The sequence below is a fragment of the Dendrobium catenatum genome, unplaced genomic scaffold (assembly GCF_001605985.2).
Source record: "Dendrobium catenatum unplaced genomic scaffold, ASM160598v2 original_scaffold_273153, whole genome shotgun sequence".
NCBI classification, from domain to species: Eukaryota; Viridiplantae; Streptophyta; class Magnoliopsida; order Asparagales; family Orchidaceae; genus Dendrobium; species Dendrobium catenatum.
Genome location: NW_021591549.1, coordinates 449103 through 462117, shown reverse-complemented (window position 1 = coordinate 462117; position 13015 = coordinate 449103). Strand labels below are relative to the sequence as shown.

The window sequence follows — 13015 nt, the reverse complement described above, 5'->3', positions numbered from 1 at the left end:
GAAATAGAGCAGTGATCTCTTTTCCAACCTCACGAGGTATTTGGAGATTGGCCATGAATTTTATTCGTGGCCTGTGCTGTCCGGTGTTCTTACTAACTTGTCTAAATCCTCTGCCGACGCGTGAGAAGTAGTTCGTCGCTATCTGAAATTGACCGTTATTGGACATCCGAAGTTCATACGCTCAAAAGACAGATTCCCCAGCTCCCTCCCCAAAATGCCCTTGACAATGGAGAAAATCCCAATCTCTTAAGTTCATACCGGAATGAGGGGCAGAGAGAGAGAGAGAGAGAGAGGAGTAACCCCATAAATTGTGCGCCAACAAGGGAGAGCAACCCAACAAATTGTTTCCTGGTGAGGGAGAGCTGGGGAAGTGAGGTAGTTATGGGGAATACTGCATTACCAGCGTAACTGCTCCTTTCCTATCTTTTTCATTAATGGCGGCTCCGAGCTATCTTCTCAATCTAAAGAACTGTTCTTTCCGTTGAATGCTTAGCAGTCTAGTTTTTTTGAGAGCTTTCATCGTAGTGTCTCCCATCGGGCTGTGAGTGGAGAAAAATTGGGTTTTGGATTGTTTCTTGGTTTTCTCCCTCTTGCGGGTAACATGCATTGGGTTCTTGAAGAGAAAGAGAAGATTAGGTAACTTCTTCCTGAGTTAATTTCTTTGTTTTCTTGTATGTTTCTGGTTTTCTTCATGCTGAAGTCTGTAAGCACAGCATGGGGGATGATGATCAGTTGTGATGTAATTGGTTACAAATCTGCAAAAAATGAATGAATGATTTGACGTTCTTGCTTTCTCCTTAATTTTCATCGCTAGAATGGAAATGATCTGGTGCCCTTTCCAGAGCGGTTTTGTTTAAATTGTTTTGTAGTTACGTCTGGAGAGTTCTTTATGAGTTAATCCTTTTAGGGCCTGGAGTTGATTGCTGGTAAGACAATTGATTGAACCCCGCTGCTTTCTTCTTTTTTCTTGGTTTGTAATGGCTTCTGTTTGATTTAAGTAGTAGAAAAGCTTAAAGATGGGTCTACAGTGGAAGAAAAGTATTGATTCCCTTCCTTCTAAGAGTAAAATAAACAGTTCAGATTCTCTAGCTTTATCACCAGGTGAAATTTCTTACGGTTTCGGGGCTTTGAAACTCCAATACCTCCTCTGAAATTGAATCACCACAGCATTGTTTGCTTTGTTGCTGGCATGTACCAGAAAATCTCTTTCTCATGCGTCTTGATAGCTAGATTTTTCCCCTTTGTCTCAGTAAATCCGTCACATCTTAGCTTCAGTTAGGTGAAGCAACACCACTTCCATTTGTGTTCTTGAAAGGAATCTGGCTAATTAAATAAGAACTTTCCTTTGTATTTTTTCTTTCAGTTTCCTGTTTTCCTTGATGGATCTCCACTGGTAGAGGTCAATTGCTCAAAACTATACAAAGAGACTTCCATGGGAAAGAAGGCAAAGACAAGCCCTTCCATTCCTGCAAAGGACAGTGCTGGCTGGCTATGGAGTTTCATTAGCATATTTGAATTCAGCCAGAGCTATAACCCTCACAAGTTACCTGCAGATAGAAAACGCAGGACTGCAAGAAATCTTGGTAAGAGACTTTTTTACATAAACTAATAGCTGTCCAGTTAATTTTAAAAGTTTCAATAAGATATGCTTTATTTACTGATCGATCCCTTCACTGTTAAATAATTGTTTCCTGTTAATCATCAAAGTATAAACAACACAATTCTCTTAAGATCAATATATCCACTGTTAATTAATTGTTCCAGTTTTTTTATATGAATGCCCTATCAATATCATCAGAATACCAGGCTTTCAAAAATTTCATTAGACTTTGGCTCTTGCTTAAAATTTTTTGTTGGTTCAAATCCCTTCAATCATATTGTTTTCTTAATTAAGTGTTTGATTGTTCATGTTCATTATTTTACTCTTTTTCACAATTTTATCGAATTTAATAAGCTGTAGGATGCAAAGTATTGTTGCGTACATAAACTTTTTTTAAAACATTTGTAAACTAGCTTCAGTTAAAAGGCCTTAAATTTTCTAACATTACAAGTAGGCTGAAAGGATAATTTGGCTTGGTTACTATTTCTTTTTATCCTGCATCTCTGTCTTATCATCCTTGTTAAGATGATTTTCAAGCTTATTTATTTCTATATGAATCAGTGCCAACTAACTTGTGCAGGAGCTTGCTTCTTGGGTAACAATCTCTCGAAGGAAACTTGGGAGAAAAAATGTGAAGACGATGCAAATGTAAGACTTGAATTTCTAGTTGAATCTATCTTTTTCATGTTGTTTAGTTGAATTTCAGAACAATAGGATATATCTGGTTGGTTAAGTATTTTCTACCATGCAAAGATGTAAGATATAGTATGGTCTAAGGTCTTCTGGTTAGATGAAAATTGTCAGAGTTAATGGCGGAGGATCAAACAAAAATTTGCTGCTCTTTTTTTTAAAATTTACTGTGTCCCTATTATGAGTATCTGATCACCGTCCATATACTGAAAAAGGAGCCTGTTGAGATCTGGAGCCTTTTCCGCTACCCTGTTTTAAATGGTTGGAGGCTTAGTCATCAGAGAATGAAAACTTTAGCAACTATAAGTCAATCCTTGTTGTAGCAATATGGGGGCTATTTTGAAATTTTTCTATATATATATATATATATATATATATTCCTATTGACAACCGCACAGTTGAAGATTTCTTTGTGCTTTAGCTTCAGTATTTTAGCCATCAGATTTGTAACAGCGCACCTACATTATTATAATTTTTAATTAGCAATTAAAATCATGATCAGCTAGCTCATCCACCCTCCCTACTTTTAAAAGATTTTTCTCTACCAATTAAAGATGAATCTATTTGCTATTTTAAGTAGCTCCTTCTGCACTTTCCCAAAGTGGTGTTAGAGCCAAGGTTTGGCTATCCTCAATTGACCAATATATGGCTACCATAGCTGGGTATCCCATGGTAAAGTTTTTCAAGTATCTCCACTTAAGTCACGAAAGAAGGCGTAGTGTAGCAAGCTCTTTGGCTTCTTTGGGCTTGGAACTTGACTTTGGTTTAAAACTCTTTCCTTGAGGGAGAATATTGGCTTATGTGGAGGGTTCTCACATAAAGTACTATTGTACCACATTCTTTCTTGAGGGAGACTATTGGCTTATGTGGAGGGTTCTCACATCAAAGTATTATTTGTAGCACATTCTAGCTTGTAAACAAATCCATATAATTGTTTATTAACTAACTAATCTCTTGCAAAACCAATATGAAGCAAACAAAAGATTTTGTGAGCTTTCTCTATTAAATAATAAAATTCAATTTCTGATGAAATTACTGATGAAACAAAAGTGGATGAAAATTTCAGCAAATGCGCAGTCGAAATTTTATGTCATGCTTTCTGGTGGAATAGTCCACTGGAAATCAGGTTACTTTGAAAACTTTCTCCATTATTGAATACAAAAATGCAATTTTTCATGAAATTACTGATGAAATCAAAGTGGTCGAAATTTTGGGCAAATGTGCCTCCAAAACTTTACGTCTTGATTTCTAGTGGAATAGTCCACTGGAAATCACGTTACTTATTTCTGTTGACCTTCATATTATACCCAAACGAATAAAAGAGAGGAGAAAGCAAAGTGAAAATCCCGCGTACATACCTCAAACCTGTCGGATCCTCGAATCATGCCGAGATCGCGCCGATTCGGCGTCGTTCGCATTACTTCTCTGCAAACTCGACGCAAATCCTGCGATAGTTCCTCGATCTTGCTCCCTTGCAGGTCGTTAAATACCGACTCAGAGGGATCCTTCGACTGCTCTCATTTTCTCTGTCCGACTCCACGCTTCATCTCCCACGACCGAACTTTCGTCGCTACTTCCGCTCTCTGCTTCACGACCCAAACCAGTGACCGAAATCCTTCACCCGACCTTAAATCCTAGACCCGAAGCCAAGCTTCCCATATCCTCTTCCTCTCACTGAATCGAAGCCAGCAAGCATCTCGACTCATCCAAACCCATCTGCCTTCCAAAATTTACCTCGGAACTTATCAGTTAAAACTCTCTCGCCGAATAAAAAGAAAAGCGGGCAGAGGCTGGGGCCAAATTTTTGGAGCCCACAGATTCTGGCGACTCCACTGGGGATTGGTTTCTCTTTCCATCTTTCGCTAGTCGTCTCAGAGCTATAGTAGTAGTAAAAATCAATTTGAGCTTAAGACTCAAAACTCTTTCAAAATGATCATTTAAAGAATTAAATATTTGAATTTTCTAAAGAATGATCGTTTAAAACAATTTCACGGAGATAACATATTTAGCAGTATTTTAGATTTATATTATTTGAATTACTCGCTAATGTTATCTGCTTTTTGTTTTTGTGTTATGTGGAAATTTCTGCATTTTGAAAGTGTGGGGTGATGTATCAGATTCTGATTACTAACCCTTACCTTTCATTTATGAAGATGGATTTACAGAACACCCCGATGACCATCCAGCTAGGACGAGGAGCCAGGATTCAGCTAGCAAATGCTGTTATCAAAACTGAAAATACTGGAGCTACCATCCAGTTTGGTAGCATTGACTTCCCTGCTGTTATTCCAAGAGTTGCTGAAGCTCCTGTCCGTCATGCGCATCTACCAGTACCACGACCTACTTCTGAAAATCCTCATAGGAGGACTTCTGTGTTCGAGAGGCTATCACAGCCTGAAGCCCTGACCACCAGGAGAATTTTGATTGGTGGAAAGATTTCCGTGGTAACTGCCAACACCACTACTCCGTCAACCGGGTTATCTGCACCTGGAAAGTACTATTCTGAAGCTTCCTCATCTGGAGGAAGGCTTATAAGGAGGCAGAGAAGAAAGATGAATGCTGAACTCCGAGCTCAGCATCAACAACTCCTGGTCCACCCTTCAAACCTGTCTGTCCAGGAGCCTGAAGACAACGTTCCTACCCGGAACAAATTTTTTGATTTAAGGTGGGTCAAAAGAAACAGCTCTACTGGGGAGCTAAAGAAATTTTTCTGGGATCAAAGACCTGAAGCTCCAGTCCCTCCAACGAAGAAAGAGCCTGAAACTCTATCAGCTCGGGTATACTGAGTCCTGAAGACCGTGAAGGAGAAGGGTCTGAAGAAGAAGAAGTTCCAACGGCCTTTGGTGATTGAGGCCAGGAGAACCCCGCCAAGAAAACACCTATCTGTTGCGGCGGAAAGAAGAGAAAGAAAGTATATCCCGCACGGTGAACATCGGGGTGTGACACCTGAACCATATGTTCAGGGCTCCGCCGCCAAAAGGTCCCGGTGGAAAGGAAAGCAAATATGGAGGCCAAGGCCTCGTAGAGAAGGAAGAAAAGAAAGAAGAACTGATCTGAGCGCGACATCTGGTGCAGCTTCCTGGAGATCCGCCCCTATCTACAAAGAACATCAGAAATGGGTCCCATAGAGGATCCACAATGAAACTCCTCCCGACGGTCGACACCTTGGAGAATCTTCTAGAGGATCCCATCGATCATCAGCCCCTCAAAATGAAGAACCTACTAGATCTCTTCTAATACCCGGATCTCCGAGCGACGACGCCACTGGATCTCTGGTTCTTGATTCAGCAAGGAGACTTCTTCAATCAGCGGGCTGCAAAGTTGGTTTCTTCTTTTGGAGGGGCTGATAATCGACGGGATCCCCTTAAATATTCTCCAAGGTGTCGACTATCGGGAGGAGTGTCATTGTGAATTCTCTTTGGGACCCATTTTTGATGTTCTTTATAGATAGGGGCGGATCTCCGGGAAGCTGCACCAGACGTCACGCCCAGATCAGTTTTTCTTTCTTTTCTTTCTTCTTTAAGAGGCCTTGACCTCCAGATTTGCTTTCCTTTCCATCGGGACCTTTCGGCGGCGGGTTCCTGGATAAATGGTTCAGGTGTCACGCCCCGATGTTCACCGTGTCGGATATACTTTCTTTCTCTTCTTTCCGCCGCAACAGATAGGCGTTCTCTTGGCGAGGTTCTCCTGGCCTCAATCATCAAAGGTCGTTGGAACTTCTTCTTCTTCAGACCCTTCTCCTTCACGGTCTTCAGGACTCGGTATACCCGAGCTGATAGAGTTTCAGGTTCTTTCTTCCTTGGAGGGACTGGTGCTTCAGGTCGTTAATCCCAGAAAGATTTCTTTAGCTCTCCAGTAGAGCTCTTTCTTTTGACCCACCTTAAATCAAAAGTTTATTTCGGGTAGGAACATTGGCTTCGGGCTCCTGAACAGGCAGGTTTGAAGGGTGGACCAGGAGTTGTTGATGTTGAGCTCGGAGTTCAGCATTCATCTTTCTTCTCTGCCTCCTTGTAGGCCTTCCTCCATATGAGGAGGCTTCAGAATCGTACTTTCCAGATGCAGATAACCCGGTTGATGGAGTAGTGGTGTTGGCAGTTACCACGAAAATCTTTCCACCAGTCACAATTCTCCTGGTGGTCAGGGCTTTAGGCTATGATAACCTCTCGAATACAGAAGTTCTCCTACGAGGATTTTCAGCAGTAGGTCGTGGCACTGATAGATGGGCACGACGGATAGTAGCTTCAGCAGCTCTTGTAACAACAGCAGGGAAGTCAATGCTACCAAACTGTATGGTAGCTCCAGTATTTCCAGTTTCGATAATAGCATTTGCCAGCTGAATCCTGGCTCCTCATCCCAGCTGGACAGTCATCGGGGTGTTCTATAGATCCATCTGCATAAATGAAATGTAAGGGTTAGTAATTAGAATCTGATACATTACCCCACACTTTCAAAATGCAGAGACTTGCACAAAACACAAAAACAAAAAGCAGATAACATTAGCAAGCAATTCAAATAATATAAATCTAAAATACTGTTAAATATGTTATCTCAGTGAAATATTTTGAACGATCATTCTTTAGAAAATTCAAATATTTAATTCTTTGAATGATCATTTTGAAAGAGTTATGCGTTTTAAGCTCAAATTGATTTTTACTACTACTATAGCTCTGAGACGACTAGTCAAAGATGGAAAGAAAAGCCAATCCCCAGTGGAGTGGCCAGAAATCTGTGGGCGACGAAAATTCGACCCCGGCCTCTGCCCTCTTTTCTTTTTATTCGGTGAGGGAGTTTTAACTGATAAGTTCCGAGGTAAATTTTGGAAGGCAGATGGGTTTGGCAGAGTCGGGATGCTTGCTGGCTTCGATTCAGTGAGAGGAAGAGGATATGGGAAGCTTGGCTTCGGGTTTAGGATTGAAGGTCGAGTGGAGGATTTTGGTCACTGGTTAGGGTCGTGAAGCAGAGAGCGGAAGTAGCGACAGAAGTTCGGTCGTGGGAGAGGAAGCGTGGAGTCGGACAGAGAAAACGAGAGCAGTCGAAGGATCCCTTTGAGTCGGTATTTAACGACCTGCAAGGGAGCAAGATCGAGGAACTATCGCAGGATTTGAGCCGAGTTTGCGAAGAAGTGATGCGAACGGCGCCGAATCGGCGCAATCTCAGCATGATTCGAGGATCCGACGGGTTTGAGGTATGTACGCGAAATTTTCACTTTGCTTTCTCCTCTCTTTTGTTCCTTTGGGTATAATATGAAGGTCAACAATTTCTAGCAGAATTTCCACCAAAAATTCGTTTGAAAGATTTATTTTTTTTTTCAAATTCATATTCTTCCTCCCATTCGCATGTTCAAAGCCTCTCAACCTCACAAGTCCCCTTCTCCTTATGAGAGTGCTGGTGTCTATTATGGGTCATTTTTTGCTGTATCTCTTCAAGTTTTTCATAAATCTGATTCTCCATCTTATTTTTAAATCAATTTCAGATTTCGCTCATTAGTTTTTCTGATTTAGATTTCTAAAATTTAGCAGTTAAATTTTTGTAAAAAAATTTAGATCTAAATTTTGATTTATATTATTAGTTTTGGGAAATATTTATGTTTTAGGTTAAGTTGTTTTTTATTGGTGTACAAATACTTTCAAAACATTTAAAGCATAAGCAAAATAAGGATTTACCAGATTTTCAATATGTATATCTGATCTTGGGGCCAACACTACTTTCTTAACCACATAATTATTTTCATAGAAATTTCTAGATGCTGCACAAAATACTCATTTTCAAATATTCACTTACATTTCACTTTTACTTTCACTTTCACTTCCCATCAAAATTTATTTAGAAGTTTGGAGTTCTGTAAAACATGGCTTGGAATATTTCTTGGCCTTATTGTAGAAATATTAACATATAAAAGATCATGACTAGAATGCACATATTCCAATGTCTGCTTATATCTCCACTTCCCTTTTTGCCTCCTTTTACCTCTTACATCTGCACATAACAGCCGGGGCCAAAATTCCTCCCTCATCTACATCAGTCAGATGGGGCCAAAAGAATACTTATATTGTTACATAACCTCACACGCCTACTTTTAACAAGTTGGATCAGAATCTCTACCACATTTGCATCAGACAGATGGGGCCAAAAGAATATATCCAAGGCCCTTTGTTAAATAACAGAGTGAACTTTAACATACATCAAAACAAAACTCCTCTAATGCTGATGCAAATGCAATACAACAGTACTTAATTTAAATGTTTGATGTAGTATATAGAGAATTACATAAATTACCAATAAAAGTCACTTTTCTTGTAGAACAAAATGCTCATTGAGCTTTCATTTTTTTATTTCCTTCTTTATGAGAAACATTCACATGAATATTTCAAGACTTTTATATAACTACTACAATTGTCAGAAATATTTTAATTCAACAATATACTCAGAAATTCGTACATTAAAAACCAACAATTGAAAACTCGATTTCATATAGTCAAAGTATTCATAATACAGAGTATAATAACATATTAAAAATTTCAGGGTGAAAACTTGGTAAAATCAGAGAAAAATATATTTTAGATCATATATTTTTATAAACTTACTGAAATGCAAATCAACGATGGGAGTTTAGGAGTCTGGAACTCAATAATTTTTTGAACTAGCCCAACTAATAAATCCTCGAATTTGGCCTATAAAATCTCTCCCTTCATTTCTCTCTCTTTCCCTCTCCTCCTCTCCTCCTCTCCTCTTTTCTTCTCCGGCAAGGCTGCGGTGGTGAGTGAAATAAGTGTTAACCTCTATATTAGAAAAAAAAAGGACGGGGAATAAAAAATTGCTAAAATCATTACCTGATCCTGAATGCCGCTGCCCATGCCGATATCCTGCAGAAATCCCGCTCTGTCGCTACAGTGTCGCAGCAACGGCGCCGATGTCAGAATCCCATTCCACACCTCGAGCTCCATCCCAGTTCGCGTCGATAAAATACAAGCGATTTCTTTAAAATATTTCATCGGAATTCCAATGGAAAAAAATTTCGCCAGGAAATTAAATGTCAAAAAATATTTTCTATGGGGTTATTAGGGATGAATATTTATCCGTTTGAAATTCACATAACATTATAATGTTTGACTGAAAATTCTTCTCTGCTGATGGAAAAAATCATCGAAAATGATTGTTTTTCTTATTGTGCTCATTATAGTCATCCTTCTACCAACTCTTTCTCCAACATGAAGTTGTTCCTTTCAGTTTTCTCCGTGAAATCAGGGTTGCTTGCTTAGGTTTCACCCTTCTTCTTTATGTTCTTAAGTCTCCTACTGGATATGATTTTCCGCATTAACTCTTCTCCCTTTTCTAGTGCCATCACTCTCTTGCCAAATTTTTTATAACCTTTCGAAAAGGACTTGCTGGCTAAACCTTATTTTTTCTATTATCATCTCTTCATGCATAATCTTTTGTAGTTTGTTTGTTATTTTTCTTTTATTTAGAAAAAGTCATGATTGAACTAAAAGACAAGATAAAGAAAACATTGGCTAATTATATGATTATATCTGTTACTTTACAGGTTGATTGTTGGGAAGATACAACAGTACTTTCTCGTATGCCAAGTGTCAAAAAACTTATGGAGGAAGAAATGTCCAAAGAGAGAACCTCAAAAGCTTCTGGCTGTAGCATCAAATCAAATCAAAAGATAACTAAACACCACAAAAATAACTCTGACAATCGGATCAGTAACTTATTCGACTCTGATTATCTAGTTTTGGAGCAGTTCAAATGTGGAGAACCAGTTGAAGGTTCCAATCTTATATTTGATTTAGCTGCATTGATGATAGAGTTCTATTCTGCAAGCCGTATTTGTTCAGATATGTTTGAAGAAATTCAGATTGATTTATGTGGTACCTTAAGATCTAGTGGCCATAAAAAGCATGCTAGTCTTGATGAATCTGATTCCCGGCTTGCCTGCAGGCAGTTTATGCTTCGGGAGGCACTGGAAATTGAAGCTGAAGCCTTCCTAAGTCGGAAGATTGATGACACCAAGCAGCTAGTTGGAAATGGGGTTATACACGCCCAGGAGTTTCTGGATGCGTTGGAGATACTGAACTCAAACAAGGAGTTGTTTCTAAAGCTTGTTCAGGATCCAAACTCACTTGTGTTCAGCCATGTTCAAGAGCTTCTGGCACCAAAGGCTGTGGAATTTTCTGAACTGGAAGCATTTCACAGCTTGGAAGGAAGCGAACAGCTTGAGGAAGAAGTTGGAAATTCTGATCAAGATGGGAAACGTAGTAGTAATCAAATGTTCCAGAAGCAAAAACAACCTTTTCTTTTAGAACAGACAAACAATTTTCGAGGGGAAATTGCATCAAAGACCAGAAAAACTTCCAAGGAAACGAGTAAAATTGTAGTTCTAAAGCCGCACCTATCAAGAAAACATGATGATTCAACCCAGAACAGTCCATGCTCGTCTCCTCAATCCCGTTACAGCAAGAAGCATGAGAAAGTTGTCGAAAGAACTCTCTCACATTTTTCATTTAGAGAAATTAAGAGTAAGTTAAGGTACATAGTTGGTGAGAGCAGAGGGGAGCATAATTTGATTTCCAAGGGTAGTAACAGCAGGATTCCATTTTGTTCTAAAGTTTCAACTGACCGATACAGTATGCCTTCCACAGAAAGTTCCAAAACAAATGTTACAAGCAAAATTGATTGCAGCTCTGAAAATATTTGTAGATCTTCTCCATCTCATAGCAAAGTAGACGAGGAATCCAAGGTGAAAGAATGGCAACCAAAAACTGAAGTTGAAACTACTCAGTGCAAAATACAAGGACTATCACTAGTTACTCTCTTTCGTATGGAATCCCTCAACGATGAAGCAGAGAAACGTTATTCCGAGATGACTGGTACTGAATATAGAACCAATAACTTGACAAACACCGATCTCTGCAAGTCTTCAGAGAAAATGATCTCTCCATCAGATTGCAACCTGCTAACGCTGCAGTTGATTGATGGCACTTCTGCCAATTTAAATTCAGTGCCGAGTTTGAAGGACACGCCATGCCTTAGTAGTGATCTTGATGTGAAAATGTCAGTGATCAACGCAGAAGCAGCAATGGACAAAGCCATAGTAAAGGAAGAAGCTTTTGACAGAGAACAAACTGGCACAAACGGTATAATATGCTTGAAATCCAAAATTATTTTATTTTTTTGAATTGCTTGCATATTAACTATGTATGAATCAGTATTGATGCATCACTTAGATTTACCTTTTTTTTTTTACGAATATTGAGATTTTCTGTATCTTTGGCAGGAAGAGAGGAAAATGTAGAAATAGAACAAGTAAAATCTGTGCATATAAATCCTGCCGTGAATTGCAACAATTTGTACATACCTGATGATTCTTCATGTGAAAGTTGCACAGATGGATGTTCTACTTCATCCGAGCAAGTATGTCTTTGGTGAACAGCTTATTTATAGCTTTCCTTCATTTTAAAGATAGTAATTAATGGAGGAAATCACTCTTTTTTGTTCTCAGGGCACACCAAATGAGAAACCAAGAATACTGATCCCGACTGCATCAATATCTCCAAACACTTTAATCATAAATCAAATTGAATCGTCTGAGTTCATCAGCGAAAAAACAGAAAGGCCAAGTCCAGTGTCTGTGCTTGAACCATTTTTCTTAGAAGATGATGGAAGCCCAGACCATCCAAGTATTAAATTCGGTATGATTTAAAATTTTAAAAACCTTTTATTTTTGTTTCCTTTTTGCTTCTCAAATTTTCTTTTCTTCCTTCGATTCAAACTGTAAAACATTTACAGATTCTTTTACTACAGATGAATTAAAAAGGCCTTTGCAACCAATTCATCTCAACTTCCATGAAGATTCTACAGTTGTTATAAACACATCAGATTGTTTGGTAGCTCATCAAAGAACTTGTTCATATGACATGGAGATCATGACTAAATATGTAAGAAATATGCTGGAAGCCTATAGTTTTGATTCAGAGATGAGTCCAGAGAGGTGGCCCTCTTCAGACCTGTTACTCCACCCCTCACATTTAGGTGAAATAAAATCATTGCAAAGTACATATCCAGAAGACCCAAATCTTCTATTGGACTGTGTAAATGAGGTTCTTTTAGAGATAAAAGAACGGCGATTCCAGATCTGCCCCTGGGTGCCAATTCTGAAAGAGTTTATAATTCAAGAAGTTTGTAAGGCCATTAAGAGATTTCTAAGTTCACAGGTTCAATATACTATAAATGAGATAATAATGAAAGACATGGGCAGTGCAATGTGGAATGAGCATAGGTTAGAGATGGAGTGTATCTGTGCAGAGATGGGTTGGAATATATTTGAAGGGTTGATGGAAGAAACCATATTTGAGATGTTTTGGTAAACTTGTAATCAAAATATATATAGTATTACAAAAGTTGTTTGTAGGTCTTCCTATATTAAATCTTAGCCTTTTATCTTATTAGTATTTCTCAACATGCCCCCTGCTGTATGCTCAATGATATTCTTCTTGTTGATAAAGCTAAAGAGAGAGTTGAAGGTAAACTTGAATTATGATCTAAAGGTTTTCTTTTGAGCATATCTAAAATCGTATGGAGTGTTATTTTAGTAGTAATAAATCTAGTGGGGGATTGTGACTTTGGACGATCAAGTCATTAATAAGAGTACATATTTTAGATATCTTGGTTCTATTGTTAAAAGTGATGGGGAAATTGATGGGGATATTATTATTAGAATTC

General features: G+C 38.7%; 1 protein-coding gene across 3 annotated transcripts; it reads left to right on the top strand.

The window, feature by feature from the left end:
* Positions 1-221: 221 nt before the first annotated feature.
* LOC110094826 lies at positions 222-12752 on the top strand. Of its 3 annotated transcripts, none has more exons than XM_020820158.2 (7): positions 222-636; positions 1364-1583; positions 2181-2248; positions 9834-11430; positions 11571-11707; positions 11796-11985; positions 12098-12752. In XM_020820158.2, the coding sequence occupies exons 2-7, from the start codon at positions 1433-1435 to the stop codon at positions 12658-12660; spliced, it is 2706 nt and encodes a 901-aa protein (XP_020675817.1). In that variant the 5' UTR covers positions 222-636; positions 1364-1432; the 3' UTR covers positions 12661-12752. The 3 variants fall into 3 exon arrangements, with proteins under 3 accessions (XP_020675817.1, XP_020675816.1, XP_028548593.1); XM_020820157.2 differs by having other exon boundaries at positions 12083-12752; XM_028692760.1 differs by lacking the exons at positions 222-636; positions 1364-1583; positions 2181-2248 and adding an exon at positions 6725-7475 and having other exon boundaries at positions 12083-12752.
* The last annotated feature ends 263 nt before the right edge of the window (positions 12753-13015 follow it).